The sequence below is a fragment of the Lethenteron reissneri genome, chromosome 14 (assembly GCF_015708825.2).
Source record: "Lethenteron reissneri isolate LAM-NWPU_2019-01 chromosome 14, ASM1570882v1, whole genome shotgun sequence".
In the NCBI taxonomy this organism is placed as follows: domain Eukaryota; kingdom Metazoa; phylum Chordata; class Hyperoartia; order Petromyzontiformes; family Petromyzontidae; genus Lethenteron; species Lethenteron reissneri.
In genome coordinates, this window is record NC_083792.1 from 3,843,858 (window position 1) to 3,858,462 (window position 14,605).

General features: G+C 52.0%; 1 protein-coding gene across 2 annotated transcripts in view; it reads left to right on the plus strand.

The window, feature by feature from the left end:
* LOC133342265 (spectrin beta chain, non-erythrocytic 1-like) overlaps window positions 1-14,605 on the plus strand; it is a 153,576-nt gene that overhangs the window by 132,417 nt on the left and 6,554 nt on the right. For both annotated transcript variants that reach the window (XM_061551313.1, XM_061551314.1), the window contains 9 exons: window positions 521-765; window positions 1,984-2,122; window positions 2,502-2,586; window positions 4,631-4,827; window positions 5,588-5,685; window positions 7,037-7,100; window positions 7,939-8,180; window positions 11,654-11,827; window positions 13,941-13,983. In XM_061551313.1, the coding sequence (XP_061407297.1) occupies window positions 521-765; window positions 1,984-2,122; window positions 2,502-2,586; window positions 4,631-4,827; window positions 5,588-5,685; window positions 7,037-7,100; window positions 7,939-8,180; window positions 11,654-11,827; window positions 13,941-13,983 (1,287 nt within the window). The remainder of the gene's footprint in view (window positions 1-520; window positions 766-1,983; window positions 2,123-2,501; window positions 2,587-4,630; window positions 4,828-5,587; window positions 5,686-7,036; window positions 7,101-7,938; window positions 8,181-11,653; window positions 11,828-13,940; window positions 13,984-14,605) is intronic.

Here is a 14,605-nt window from a genome sequence, read left to right on the forward strand (position 1 = left end):
GCGGGTGTGGTGCTGGCCACCCCCCACCCCCGTCGTGTTCCGAGGGGTTTGGTAGTGAGCTCTCATAGGTGCTGCTCGCTAACAGCCGCGACAATCCGTTAAGACTATACGGGAGGATCTTCGTCTTTGTGCCTGTGTGTGTGTGTGATGCCGTGGGCTGGACTATATGGGTCTAGCAGGCCGACTTCAGCTTGAGACCATCCACTCGTTACGTTTGAGACCCAGATTTAATCGCGGGTGGCTGAAAGCCGGTTTCCAACGCAGGAGAGCAGTGCTGCCGGCTCCGCGTCTCTGACATTGTACGTGTGAACTTTGAACTTCTTTCTTGCCGTACACAGCCACCCGTGCTAATCGTAGACATTCTTCCATCTTCACGCCTGTGACCCTCCAAGGCCCGTCCGTCTGCCAACCCCGCTTACGACCTCCATCCTCCTAACCCCCCCACTCACCACCCTCCTCTCCATTCCCCCTCGGCCCCCCCCCCCCCGTCGCTCGCTTGCCGGTCTCGGCGCTCGAGCAGGTGAAGCAGATCGAGGAGGACGCGGCGCGGCTGCAGACGGCGTACGCGGGCGAGAAGGCGGAGGACATCGCGCGGCGCGAGCGCGAGGTGGCGGAGGCGTGGCGGGCGCTGCTGGATGCGTGCGGCGAGCGGCGCGTGCGCCTCGTGGACACGGCGGACAAGCTGCGCTTCTTCCGCATGGTGCGCGACCTCCTGCTCTGGATGGAGGGCGTGCGGCGACAGATCGACGCGCAGGAGAGCCCCCGGTCAGTGCGGCGGGTGTGCGCGAGTGCACGTGTGCGCGCGTGTTTGAGCGAGTGAGCGTTTGCGTGTACGTGTGTGGTGGTGCTGGCCACCCACCCCCTTTCGTGTCCCATGACGGCCGCCTTTATCAGTGCTCGCTAACAGCACTTGCCCTAAAAGTCTGTTAAGGCTATACGGGGGGGGGGATCTTTGTCTTTGTTGTACATGTGTGAGGGCACATAGCCTGGCACAAGCGCCATAGTGACTTCACCACCACTTAGTGGTGAATGGCAGTGGTTGTTGTGTGTGCGTGCGTACGCGCGTGTGTGAGCAAGGGAGCGTGTGTGTCTGTGCGTGTGTGTGTACGCGCGTGTGTGAGCATGTGTGTCTGCGTGCGTGCGTACGCGCGTGTGTGAGCGTGCGGAACTTTGTTGTGGAGAGTGTCAGTCGCGTTTGCGTGTTTGCTATTGTTCCATCGTGAGTCGTGGGTTTTCACGGTTGTGTGCAATAGCTCAGGTCAAATTCAATTTGAGTCACGCCAATTTGAGTCGCATCAAGGTGCCACTCTTACCCAGAATTAAGTGGTGTCCCTTCACGGTCTGTAAATCTGCCATGTGAAATTAATATTGTTAATAGTTTAAATTCCAACTTTTTTTACTTTGATGGAGGCTCGCAATTGGACAGGCCTGTATCGCAAGTCTTACGTTTTGTGCAATATTTTATTGTCCCTTTCCTCAATTGTATCCTGCTTTTTTTATCCTTATCCTGATTGTGGAATTGCGACAAAGAATCCACTTGGAACCTTCAAAGAGGAGGCGCATCACCCCGCGTTAGAGAATGGTCTGCGGAAGCAGATGATACAAAACTTGTATCCATGCTTGGGGGGCAGCACTTTCTTACCAGCCCTGCTATCGAGATAAACATTCCATTCGATAATTTAAATTCGCAGAGCTGAAATCTACCCAAATTATGCACAAAATCTACTTTTTTTGATGTCTGACCTTAGACCATCGTCTCACGACACTATAGAATATGGTTTAATCACAGGTGGCTGATACCCGGACTTGAACCCAGCATCTTGGCGGTGCCGGTTCAACCCAGTGACCTCGGATGACAAATACGACAATGAGAACAGCGACGACGATGACTCCGATGGCACCAATGAAAATTACGACGCTGACTTACGGAGACGGCGATGGGTGACCGGTGGCGTTGGTGGCCGTGCCCATCTTCCTTCCCAGGGATGTGTCGTCCGTGGAGCTGCTCATGAACAGCCACCAGGGCATCAAGGCCGAGATCGACACCCGCAACGACAGCTTCGCCGCCTGCGTCGAGCTGGGCCAGGCGCTGCTGCAGCGCCAGCACTTCGCTTCCGCAGAGGTGAGCCCCCCACCCCCCACCTCCCATCCTCCGCCCCCCCCTTGTGAGCCAGCGCCCCCCACCCCCCCCCCCCGTCCCATCGCTACTAGAGGCGTCTGTTCCGGCGCTAGATGCTTCGTCCGCACCCAGGGCCGGTGCTCGTTAAGCCAGCGATGATGAGTGTCTGTGTGCTTATGTGTTTTTTTTAATCTCTGTAGCTGTTAGTGGGCTGCTCTATGGACCCAGCGACCGCAGTTCGATTCTCACTCACAGCCAACACCAGTGTCAAATGAGTACCTCGTGCGATGCGAAGACAACGGTGGCCGGGCGTGGCTGTCTCTTAAGTTAACTTTTCTACATGAATGCGTGCCACCCCCGACCCCTCCTTGGGTGACTCCAGATCAGTGAGAAACTGATGGAGCTGACGGAGAAGAGGAAGGAGATGATTGACAAGTGGGAGGAGCGATGGGAGTGGCTCAAGCTCAGTAAGTGCTCGCCGCGTTGGTCGCGATGTCACCTCGGCGCTCCGGTTACGATCCTCACCTGACATTTCTTACATGACCCACCAGCCGCACGGCCTTCCGGGAGTGCATTAATTCAACGGCATCGACTCAAGACGAGCCGACTCTGGACCGGTTTCGAGTCCGGCTTGCTTGGCTCAATGCTCGTAAACTGCCGATCTAACAGGCTAAAGCAGGGGTCCCCAACCCCAGGACCGCGGACCGGTACCGGTCCGTGGCCTGTTAGGAACTGGGCCGCACCTGTCTCAGTCACAGTGTTGGTAAGCCCTCAAGCTCTAGCCCCTAGTAGCTAAAATGAGTAAAAAACAAACGTCGCTGGAGAGCTTCTTTGAAAAGGGGGAAAGACCCAATGATGAACCCCCCCCACCAGTCCGTGAAAAAATCGTCTTCCACGAAACCCGTCCCTGGTGCCAAAAAAGTTGGGGACCGTTGTTCTAAAGGGCCCCCTCTCTCTATGATGTGGCCGTGTGGCTGATGGATCATGTAAGAAATGGTTGTATATTTGACGTGGAGATGTGTGAAGGAGACGTGTCACGTCTGATTATTTTTGTTCTTGTTGAGTTATTCGTGGCTTGTGTCAGTGACCCAAAGTTGGTGCCACTGCTTTTCACGTCTGCCAGTACAATTTTTTTTATTTTTTACAATTTTTTATTTTTATCAGGTAAGGCCCACTGAGCTATGTAGCTCTTTTTCAGAAACGACCTGGCCACAAATGAAAGCTCAACGAAGTGGCTTATCGAAATTTATAGCAGCCAAATACTCTGAACGCACGTTGATTCTAAATGTGTAGGGAAAAAACTGAGGGACCCCAAGAAAATTCCACGCGACCCCCACGGGGAGAGAGAACATACTAACTCCAAATATCCAGGCGCCGGGGTCGAGATCCAACCCACGGTCTCCTGCATACCAGTCGAGGTAGTGAACATTTCGCCACCTTGGCGCTAAGAACTCTTGGACATACAGTGAGAGGCATGCAGGGGAACACAGGGCTGAACGTGACGTGACCAATTGCATGAGGGTAAGGGAGTTGGCTTCGTTACTGGGCACGATGCGAGTCACAATCGACACCGGTGGTCAAAACCAACGAGGAAGTGGCAGCTTGCAGGAAGTCCCCGCCGCGGAGATGGATTCAGGTCACGTGCGTGCGGAAGCCAAATGGAACGTTTGTATTGCCCTCCCGTGAGAGATGGCAACGGCTTGGGGCGGTGGGTCTCCACCCAGCAGTGGGTAGATCACAGCTGCTGATGGTGAGTGTGAAGGATTTGTCTTGACCTTATGAAGCGACTTCACGATAATACAAACAAATGCATACTCTTTGGTTTTTTCGGTAAAGTCACGTAGGTAAAAAATTTATATGAATGAAAACAACTAAATTAAATCACGACGTTCGAGCGCAACGCAAACGTCTTGATTTAATTTAGTTGTTTTCATTTATTTTAATTTTTTACCTACGTGACTTTACCGAAAAAACCAAAGAGTATGAATCCTTGCAGTCACGCGAACTTCAAATCTAGAACAAACAAATGCAGTGATGCCCCGATTCACGTCTCTCCCTTTGACGTCGTTTCGCAAGTACCTCGTCACTTGATCATTAGCGCCGCTACTCGACCTGCGTTGCCTCGACCCCACGTTCACGTCGCTGACGGCAACGTCATCCGTCCTTTCCCGTTATCCGTCGTCTCTCAGCCTTCGCTTCCACCACCTGACTACCCCGTGAATCGCTTCGATTTGACGTCGTTTCGATATATTCGTCCTCGCACCTTTTCGGGAACACATTCCCGATGTAAACCGGGTTTTGTATTCCAGCGTTTATATTTTTTGTTCGTAAAAGCCGCTCGTTTTTAAACATGCCTTCGTGCCTCTGGCTCACGTTGGCGACTCGCCGCATGCATTCTGCGCGTGCTGCAAATCGGCCTTGTCGTTCTGATTTCTTTATTAATGTCACGTTATTCCCGTTGTTGCCGTCGCTGTCGTTGTTGAATGCGCGTCCCGTCGTGGGCCACGCCAGTCCTGGAGGTGCACCAGTTTGCCCGCGACGCGTCCGTGGCCGAGACGTGGCTGCTGAGCCAGGAGCCGTACCTGTCGAGCCGCGAGCTTGGCCTCAGCGTGGACGACGTGGAGAAGCTCATCAAGCGGCACGAGGCCTTCGACAAGTCGGCGCTCACTTGGGACGAGCGCTTCGGGGCGCTGCAGAAACTCACGACGGTGGGTGCGCGATCGCGCGCTCAAGCTCGCGCGAACGCTCACCATCTCGTGCGCAATCCCACGCAATCCTGCGCAATCCTGTGCAATTGATAGCAATCCCGAGCAATCCTGCGCAATCCCGTGCAATCCCGAGCAATCCTGAGCAATCCCGTGCAATCGTTAGCAATCCCACGCAATCCCGAGCAATCCCACGCAATCCTGTGCAATCCCGAGCAATCCTGAGCAATCCCGTGCAATAGTTAGCAATCCTGCGCAATCCCGTGCAACCCTGTGCAATCCGGTGCAATCATTAGCAATCCCGCGCAATACCGAGCAATCCTGCGCAATCCCGTGCAATCCCGTGCAATCCTGAGCAATCCCGCGAAATCCTGCGCAATCCCGTGCAATCCCGCGCAATCTTATGAAATCCCATGCTAATCCTATTAAGTCTCGTGCAAATCTCACAATTGCACGCAATCCCGCACAATTCAGTGGAATAACGTACAATTGCGCGTGCTAGTTGCTCACACGCAACACAAATATACTCTCACGGTTCAATGCGTCTGGTGTAAGCATGAGAATCAACTTTAATGGAAAAATCGATGCACGTCATTTTTTTTTCCGATTGATGCCAAAGGCTTGCAATCTGGAAACATGCCGGCGGGGTTCGTGGATCACGTAGAAACGGAGGATGCCATCCACAGTGATTACATTCCTGCAGAGTGCCGACTCGGGGACTCGATGGTTTCTTACCTCTGTTTCTCTGCTGTCCCCTCTTCAGCTGGAGCTGCTGGAGTTGCGTCGTCGGCAGGAGGAGGAGGATGACCTGGAGAGGAAGAGACTCTCACCTCCTCAACCCAGCGAGGAATTCCAGACCAGGTAAGCAGAAAGAAAAACATCATACTTGTGCGCGTTTTACAAGCTTAAATTATGAATATTACATCATTATTAATTTACTGCTGGATGAAGGCCTCCCCCACTCTGTATCGGCCATGGGGTCATGTTTGGCCATGCGTCACGCTGGTCAGCCTCTACCGGTGATGGGCGTAGCCCAGACCCTATTCAGATATCACTCGGAACGAATTTGTCCAACCATAGGAATCCAACTCGGGTGGCCGTGTTCATAGCGGAGTGCGCGAACCAATGCACCATCCCACCACCCTCCCCCCGCTGCGATATTTAACCCATTTATTATTGGGTTCTTTTGAATTATGGTAGGGAGCTGATGTGGTGGAAAAAAAAACACACACAAGCACATGAGGGTAAAACGCCCAAAAATCTGCATATGTTGGCAAAGAACCTACTTCCTGTACCGCCACATACAGGCCATCTCGTAGGTGGGTGATGACCTCTGCACGAACCATGAACCCCACCCTCCAGAGCGCCAGATTACAGATGTACGCTGTACGCACGACACAGGGACAACCACGAACACAACACAACCACAACACACGCACAACCACAACACACGCACAACCACAACACACACACAACCACAACACACCAAAGGTCCTCTGTATCGTCATTAGCTCATCGCGGTTATTCCAGCTTAGACCGAATGCCTGTGACTGTCTTGCCTGTGACTGTCTTGCCTGTGACTGTCTTGCCTGTGACTGTCTTGCCTGTGACTGTCTTGCCTGTGACTGTCTTGCCTGTGACTGTCTTGCCTGTGACTGTCTTGCCTGTGACTGTCTTGCCTGTGACTGTCTTGCCTGTGACTGTCTTGCCTGTGACTGTCTTGCCTGTGACTGTCTTGCCTGTGACTGTCTTGCCTGTGACTGTCCGTCTGTGTCTGCGGGTAACGTGGTTGGCTCGCCCATTCATCGACGGACCAGAAGAGCCGGACACCCTGCGTCAGTCGCCAAAATCGGCGCGGTTGAAAGCTCGCCCGCCGGGCAGCCAGGCCCACCGCGCGCTGCTTTATCGACGGAAAGCGCTCGCGCGTAACACATCGTGTCGTATTGACAGCAGTTGATTAATCAATGCGCGGAAAAACACGAGGGCACAACATGGACGTAACGCGCGTCGAAGCGACATCGTCGCGTGCGGTACCACGGTGTCCGTTCTTTGGCCGTGGATTGGATATCTCTGAAAGACTGGGCAACTGTGAATGAGAGCTTTAAAGTTAATCGGTTTCCTCCGGTATAAATACAAGTAAATATTCTGAATGTCCTAAATCTGGATTTTGATTAATTACATTTTTCATTCGTTTTTTCCCATCAAACAACAGAGAAGCTGGAGATGCGCATGCCGTGCAAAACGGAGTCGCGGCGGTCGAAGTCGAGTCGGCAAAGGTGAGAGCTTCGTGGCCGTTGGTCATTGCCCCAAAAAACACTAACCCTGCCGTGCGCGTCGAACACCCTTACGGACATTTCGTGTGATCATATCGTTTTCTTGTTCAAGAGGCGGTGCTGATCGTAAACGCAGCGAGCGGTTAGATTCGTGCTTGCGCGTCAGCGTCACCACAGTCTTTTAATATTGCTTAACAGATTAATTACTTATTTCACGAACACATAAACAACGCTTCCCAACGAAGTCTAACAGCGTTCTTGCAATAGCTGTCCATCTGTCCGTCTTTCATGGGGACATCCGAACTAAGCTAAACAATGTTTTTTTGATCTTACGAGCTAAGGCCCACTGAGCTATATAAATATTTTTCAGACGTGGGATGGCCACGATCGATAGCTCAACAAAGTGGCTTATCACGCAGAAATTTATAGCAGCCAAATACTCCAAACGAATGTTTCTAAATGTGGTGGAGGAAAAAAAATCGGAGGACCCGGAGAAAAACCCACGCGACCACGGGGAGAGAGACACACGAATTTCAAATATACAACAGGCGTTAGGGTCTGCATGGAATCCAGGACCGTCTGCATACCAGGCGTTGGAGTTAACATCTCGCCTTCCGCGAGCCTATGATGAGAGTTTGCCTGAAACTCTGTAGCAAACACCGGCGGTGCTAAACGCCGATTGCCACGCGTGGCCACGTACGGCACGGCACGAGTTCAACGTACACGCATGCACACGTGCATTCAGTGGAAAATCCTTTCCGGCCGCGAGAATGACGTCGCAAGCCACGCCGCCTCAGTAACACCCCTCCCTGCCACCCGCGCTTCCCCGTGTCGGACCCAGGCGGCCGCGGAAGGTGCGGACGGGCTGGCGAACGGCTCCGAAGGCCGGGCGCGGAGGGCGAGGGAGAGCCCCCCGCCGCCATCGCCCGAGGGGGAGAGGAGGGGCCTCGCGTCGCCGCCGCTGGCGCCGCACACCTCGGCGAGCCTCCCGGCCAAGCCCAGCGAGGTGCTCATGCTGCCCACGGAGGGCTTCCTGCACCGCAAGCACGAGTGGGAGGCGAGCAACAAGAAGGCCAACAGCAGGTGCGGGCGTTGCGAGCGTGTGTGTGTGAATGTGTGTGTCTGTGTGTGAATGTGTGTGGGGAGCGGTAGTTGTAGCGGTTCGCGCGCTGTGCTACGAACCTGGCGACCCGAGTTCGATTCCCGCTCACGGCCAAAATGAGCGACGATTATCTCAACCGGTCCTGGGCTTCCCCTATGTCGACTCAAATGAGTACCTGGTGCGGTGTGTAAACATCGCCACTGGGGAGACAAAGGCGGCCGGGCATGGTGCTGGCCACCCACCCCCTCGTGTGCCGTTCTGGCCTTCATAGGTGCTCGCTAACAGCGTTTGCCTTAACAGTCTGTTACAGGCTATACGGGGGATCTTTGTCTTTGTTATGGGAAGTGGTGGTGTAGCGGTTAGCGCCTTGTGCTGCAATTACGGCGGCCTGGGTTATCTAAACCGGTGCTGGGCCTTCCTGATGTCGACTCAGCCTCAAATGAGTACCTGCTACTCTGTGTAAAAACTTACACAAAGGCGGCCGGGTGTGGTGCTGGCCACGAACCCCGTCATGTGCCATGATAGCCTTCTTAGGCGCTTGCTAACAGCACTCTTGAGGCTATACGGGGCTTTTTGTCTTGTGTGTGTGCGTGTGCTTGTTGGCGTGCTTGCATGCTCATGCTTTTGGGGAGTGGCGGCGTAGTGGTTAGCGCCAGAGGTGTGGACTCGAGTCATGTGACTTGGACTCGAGTCAGACTCGAGTCATGAATTTGATGACTTCAGACTCGACTTGGACTTGCATAACAATGACTTTGTCCCACCTCTGAGGTGTGGACTCGAGTCATGTGACTTGGACTCGAGTCAGACTCGAGTCATGAATTTGATGACTTCAGACTCGACTTGGACTTGCATAACAATGACTTTGTCCCACCTCTGGTTAGCGCACTGCGCTACAAACCCAGCGACCAGAGTGTTGATTCCCAGATATGGCTGACATCAGTGACAAATATCTGAACTGGTCCTGGGCCTCCGCTAGGTTGATTCAGCCTCAAAGCAGTACCTTCTGTGGTGTGTAGACCAAAGGTGGCCAGGCGTGGTGCTGGCCACATCACCCTCTCATGTGCCATGCTCGCCTTAAAACTAAACTACACTATTTTTTATATTGTACCATCTAAGTTCCACTTGAGCTATATAGATCTTTTTCACAAATTATATCTCAACGAAGTGGCTTACCATGTGGAATTTTACAGCAGCCAACTTCTCTAATTGCATGTTTCTAAATGTGGAGTGAAAAATTGGAGGACCCGGAGAAAAATCCACGCGACCACAGAGAGAGAGAGAGACACCCAAACTCCAAATATACAGGTGTCAGGGTCGGAATCGAAACCACGACCTCCTGCATACCAGTCGAGGAAGTTAACATCTCGCCACCCGCCATAACGCCCATTGAAAGCACTGGCCCCAACAGTCTATGTAGACAAAACAAGGGACCTTTTTATTTTCAACGTTTATAGGAACTATCCTTGGGCAGGCGATGCGTAAAGTGAAATAAATTCCACTGCTGCTATTATTATTATAAAGGGGATGTTGCCATAATAATATATGTTGAGCCCACTGGACTCACAATCCTCGGGGTCGACGGTTCTATCTCCCAGCGTGGAAGTTGAAACGACGGTGACAGTTTTTTAAATCCCCCTCCGCCTCTGGTCACGCAGAGTATGAACGGTTACACCACGGTTTGTGGAAAGCCAGTTCACCTGCGGCGGATGCTCCCACCTCTTCAAAGTCCAAAAATATCCCGAGAGCTTCCTCCAGTTAAAGTCCTTCCACCAGTCAGTGGCATGAGTGAGACGCTTCAAGGCAGCTAATAATTATAATTTTTCCACTTCTGCATGATTCACCAACTCCCATCTCCGCGTCTCTGGCTTCTGTTCTATCCTTGCGCATGATGGTCATGGATTTTTACAGGGAGGAACAATGTTCCACACTGCCCACCAGGGATTATTTAGCTGTCTGTCTGTCTGACTGTTTGTCTGTCGTACATAATATATAATACACACAGCTCTTTGATTGGTGGAGACCTTACAAACAGCTCTTTGATTGGTGGAGACCTACTGCCGGGTATGGAGAGGGGAGGTGCCTAAGGGAGGAGGGTCAGGGGAGGGGCCTAAGGAAGGGGGGAGTCAGGTAAACAGCTCTTTGATTGGTGGAGACCTACTGCCGGGTACGGAGAGGGGAGGTGCCTAAGGGAGGGGGGGTCAGGGGAGGGGCTTAAGGATATGGGGGGGGGGGGGTGCTCAGGGGAGGGGCCTAAGGGAAGGGGGGTCAGGGGAGGGGCCTGAGGATATGGGGGGGGGGTGGTCAGGGGAGGGGCCTAAGGGAAAGGGGGTCAGGGGAGGGGCCTAAGGGGGGAGGGACCTAAGGGAGGGGGGGGGGCGATAGTTCAGGGGGCTGTCTGCCTGGCTACCTAAAGTCAAGTTATCTTGTATACATACAGGTAGGAACAACAGGTTCCACACTGCCCACCAGGGATTATTTGTCTGTCTGTCGTGCACGAATGCGCTGTCCAACCAAGTTCCTACCTGCCCACTCCGAAGGAACGTGTTCTCCGCGTCCTCCACATTTAGAAGCATGCGTTTAGAGTATTTGGCGGCTATACATTTTCACATGATAAGCGTTGAGCTATCATTTGTGGCCAGGTTGCTTATGAAAAAGAGCTATATAACTCAGTGGGCCTTACCTGGTAAAATTAAAATAGTTTAGCTTTGTTTAAATGTCAATGTCGAGGTCTGCTAGCCACGAAAGGGCTTTGTGGCTAGTCACAATGCCTGCACACGCTTTGATTTCTCTACTCGAATGACGCGTGGCGAGAGAGTTCATGGATTGTGTTCCTCCTCCATTGGATGTGCGCAGACTACAGTGGTTTACTACAGTGGCCCATAGTTTTGGTTGCATGGCCACAATCACACTCCTGTGGCCTGTGTCTTTAATCTTCTGTTCATGATGGCGATGTGCATATCGGTCTGCTGACGTTTCTGATGCGAGAGAGGGTAGCCTTCCAGTGGTGGCCCGTCTCTCACGGGTTTTCATGTTGCCTTACAGACAACTAATACCGGCATCGAGTTGAAACGGACTTAATTAATTTGAATCCAGTCTCTGGATGAGACACGAAGGTCATCCTAACCCTCACTTTCGATTTTTACTATTTTATTTACCAGGTAAAGCTCACTGAGCTATTAGCTCTTTTTCAGAGGCTACCTGGCCACACTTGATAGCTCATCATCGAAGTGGCTTATATCATCATCATCACTGCACGTGGGAATTCATAGTGGCAGCCCAATAATCTCAGCGGATGTTTTATAAACGTGGAGGGCAAACTCCAAATAATCCACGCGATCACCACGGGTCGAGTGTGCAAACTCCAAATACACAGGGTCGGGATCGAACCCACGACCTCCTGCATAGCAGGCGAGGGAGATAACATCTCATAGCCACCGCTGACCCTGTCCCGCAGGTCATGGAACAACGTGTACTGCGTGCTGAGCACCGGTCAGATCGCTTTCTACAAGGACCCCAAGAGCGCCGGCACGGGGGTCACGTTTCACAGCGAGATCCCCCTACCTCTGTCGGGCTCCTCGTGCGAGGTGGCATCCGACTACAAGAAGCGCAAGCATGTCTTCAAGCTGCGGTGAGTGCCGCCCGGGGCCTCGGGCCCACGGGCTGGGTAACCTGGACACACGCACGACGACCGAGCGCGCTCGGGCGTTCGCGCCGTCGTTCCCACGGCGCGAACGCTGGGGCTACCGCCGTCACGTAGGATGGCGCTGCCGTGTCTCGCAGGCACGGTCTGCGGCAGTTTCACCGTCGGGGGCACTGCTGCCGCTGCTGCTGCTGCCGCCGCTGCCGCTGCTGCCGCCGCTGCCGCTGCTGCTGCTGTCGCTGCTGCTGCCGCTGCTGCTGCCGCCGCCGCCGCTGCCGCCACTGCCGTGTGTAATCCCAATTTGGGTTTAATTCTTTCAAATTTGAAAAACTTTCAGAATGAGAATGTTTTAAAATGTAGACAGGGGGAATCCGATGAGCTACTAAGTTATTTTTCCCAGGTGTCCGGTAAGGGGTGGGTCAGCAAGTTACAACTTCTGCCATTCTGTTCTTGCGCATGATTGCAGCAATAAGCTCAGGAGCTAAATGCCAATGTCTGCTGGCCACGAGACGGCTTCCTGGCTAGCCACGACGCCGGCACGCACTTGGCTTACTCTGTTCGAATGACGTCTGGCGATCTTGAACGTCTGCTATCGTCCACCGTCAAGCGGCAGCGACGTATTTTTTCGGCGAATACACCCGCAGGAATAATAACCAGGGCAGCTCGCCGGATTTGATATTGAAAACCCTCCGCAAAACAAAAGCGGCGAACGCGTTACTGCCGGGCCACAACGACAACAACGACAACAACGACAACAACGATCGCCGTTCACCACTGAGTGGCGGTAACGACGTCACCTGCCCACAGCCCTGTTGTCAGTCTCACGGTTGGATCAAGCGAACGTTGTCTGCGACGCTGCATTGGCTGTGCGTTCCATAACGCTGCCGCAAAGAGGATTGAATGTTATTATTTTTTGTTTTGCGCGTGCAAATTGTTGGAGACCGGGCTGAAGCCATCGACTCGGTTTACAACTCGGTTTAATCACGGGCGGCTACACAAACCTGCCTTCGAACCCAGGATCTCGGCAGTGCTGGCTCCGAGCTCCTTCGAGCTACCTGGCCACCTCAAGCGTTGATAACACTGGTCAACACACTTTTTCTGGCATAAGGTATTCCAACGGTTTTAAGGTAATTTTGGGGTGCATTTTCAATAAAAACTGCAGAAGAAAAATATTAAATAAATGTAGATATCTAAATAAAATTATATTATAAACACACTATCCTAAAAATACAGCACCATATTATAACACTAAAGCAGTCACTGTCTCGCAACAACTTGCAATCATAAGTGACAGAGTTAATTTTTGGTAAAATCAATGAAAATGGGGTATGCCGATAGCATAAAAATGATGTGATAGAGCAAATCTGAGATCAGATTTGGAATCAGCACCCTGAAATTAGTCTAAAACAGCTGCAAAAGTCCAGGCCAGAAAAAAAATGTTTTTTTTGTTGACCAGTATTATTTAGGGTTTAGTTATATGTATGGATAACATTACCTGTAAGGTGCTATATAAATTACATTAAGATAAGATGTTGAACTTATTTTACACTGTACGTAGCTAACCGTGCTAATTGGAGGTGCGGGGGAAGGACAACAAACTAAACACAAAAAGCAGTTATATAAAAAATAGTTTTCAATATATTTTTTAAAGTGCATAACTCCAGTGGCTTCTTAATATGCCGCAGAAGCGCATCTGAAAGCCGCGATGCAGTGACGTTTTTGTTTGATGGCTAGCCAAAAGCTGCTTTAGTTGCATGCTAATGTTACACTTTGGCTAACAGCGTGAACCAGTCTGCGCAAATGCTACTTGACAGTGGTACACGAGAACCTTTTTGTAAAGCAATTATGGAATTAAATTTCAATTCATATTCCTCCTTGCCACCTACCGTCCACAACGTGTTCAAGACTTAACTGAGTGGCCTGCCATAGAAACGTGGAATTTCCTGACAATGTCCAGGGCTCGCATTGTGCACACGAGCACCACACGAGTATCTCTAATCACGTGGTTCAATGGGCGACGAGAGAGGCCGAGGAAGGAAGGATGGTGAAACACGCACACGGCTGGCGAAGTAACGAATGCACGTGTGATTGTCACTCGCAGGCTCGAGGATGGAAATGAATTCCTGTTCCAAGCCAAGGATGATGTAAGTTCATATTGCTTACATGTTGTTGATGTGAGCTTTACATTTTTTTTGTACATGTCCATATTCTAGTTTTCACTGGTTGGCCTTTCGAGTCATATTTAAACAAATTTTACTGGTCCCAAGATTTTGCACACTCGTTGTTGACCTTACAGGTAAAGTGTGGATCATACCGATGGTTGGGTTCAAACTTACAAATGGCACGATGCCCCCTCCATGCAATAGTTTTTTTCCCGGGCACTCCGGTTTCCTTCCACATGCATACACGCCCGTTGAATTGCTGACAAATGTCCCCATATATAGAGGACTGCAGAGCATAGGGAATAGTTGGTGGCGCCGGCTCCTCGCGTGGCTGCTGCTGCTGCCCCTTCCCGCTCGTCTGTGGTTCCCCGCGCCTCGGGGTCGTTCTCCCGCTTAGAGGGCGGGCGTAGACTGTGCCGCTGTGGCGGTGCATTGCAAGTTTAGATTATCGCGATTATAATTGTTATGGCGGAGAGTAAGAGCTGCAGATATGACTACCGGGGTGTATCTATGCAGCAGCTTCTCACCACTTAACCCAGGGGTGCGGTAATCTGCGGCTTCGGAGCCTCGTACGCCTCTTTAAGGACCGCTTCCTGAGGTTATT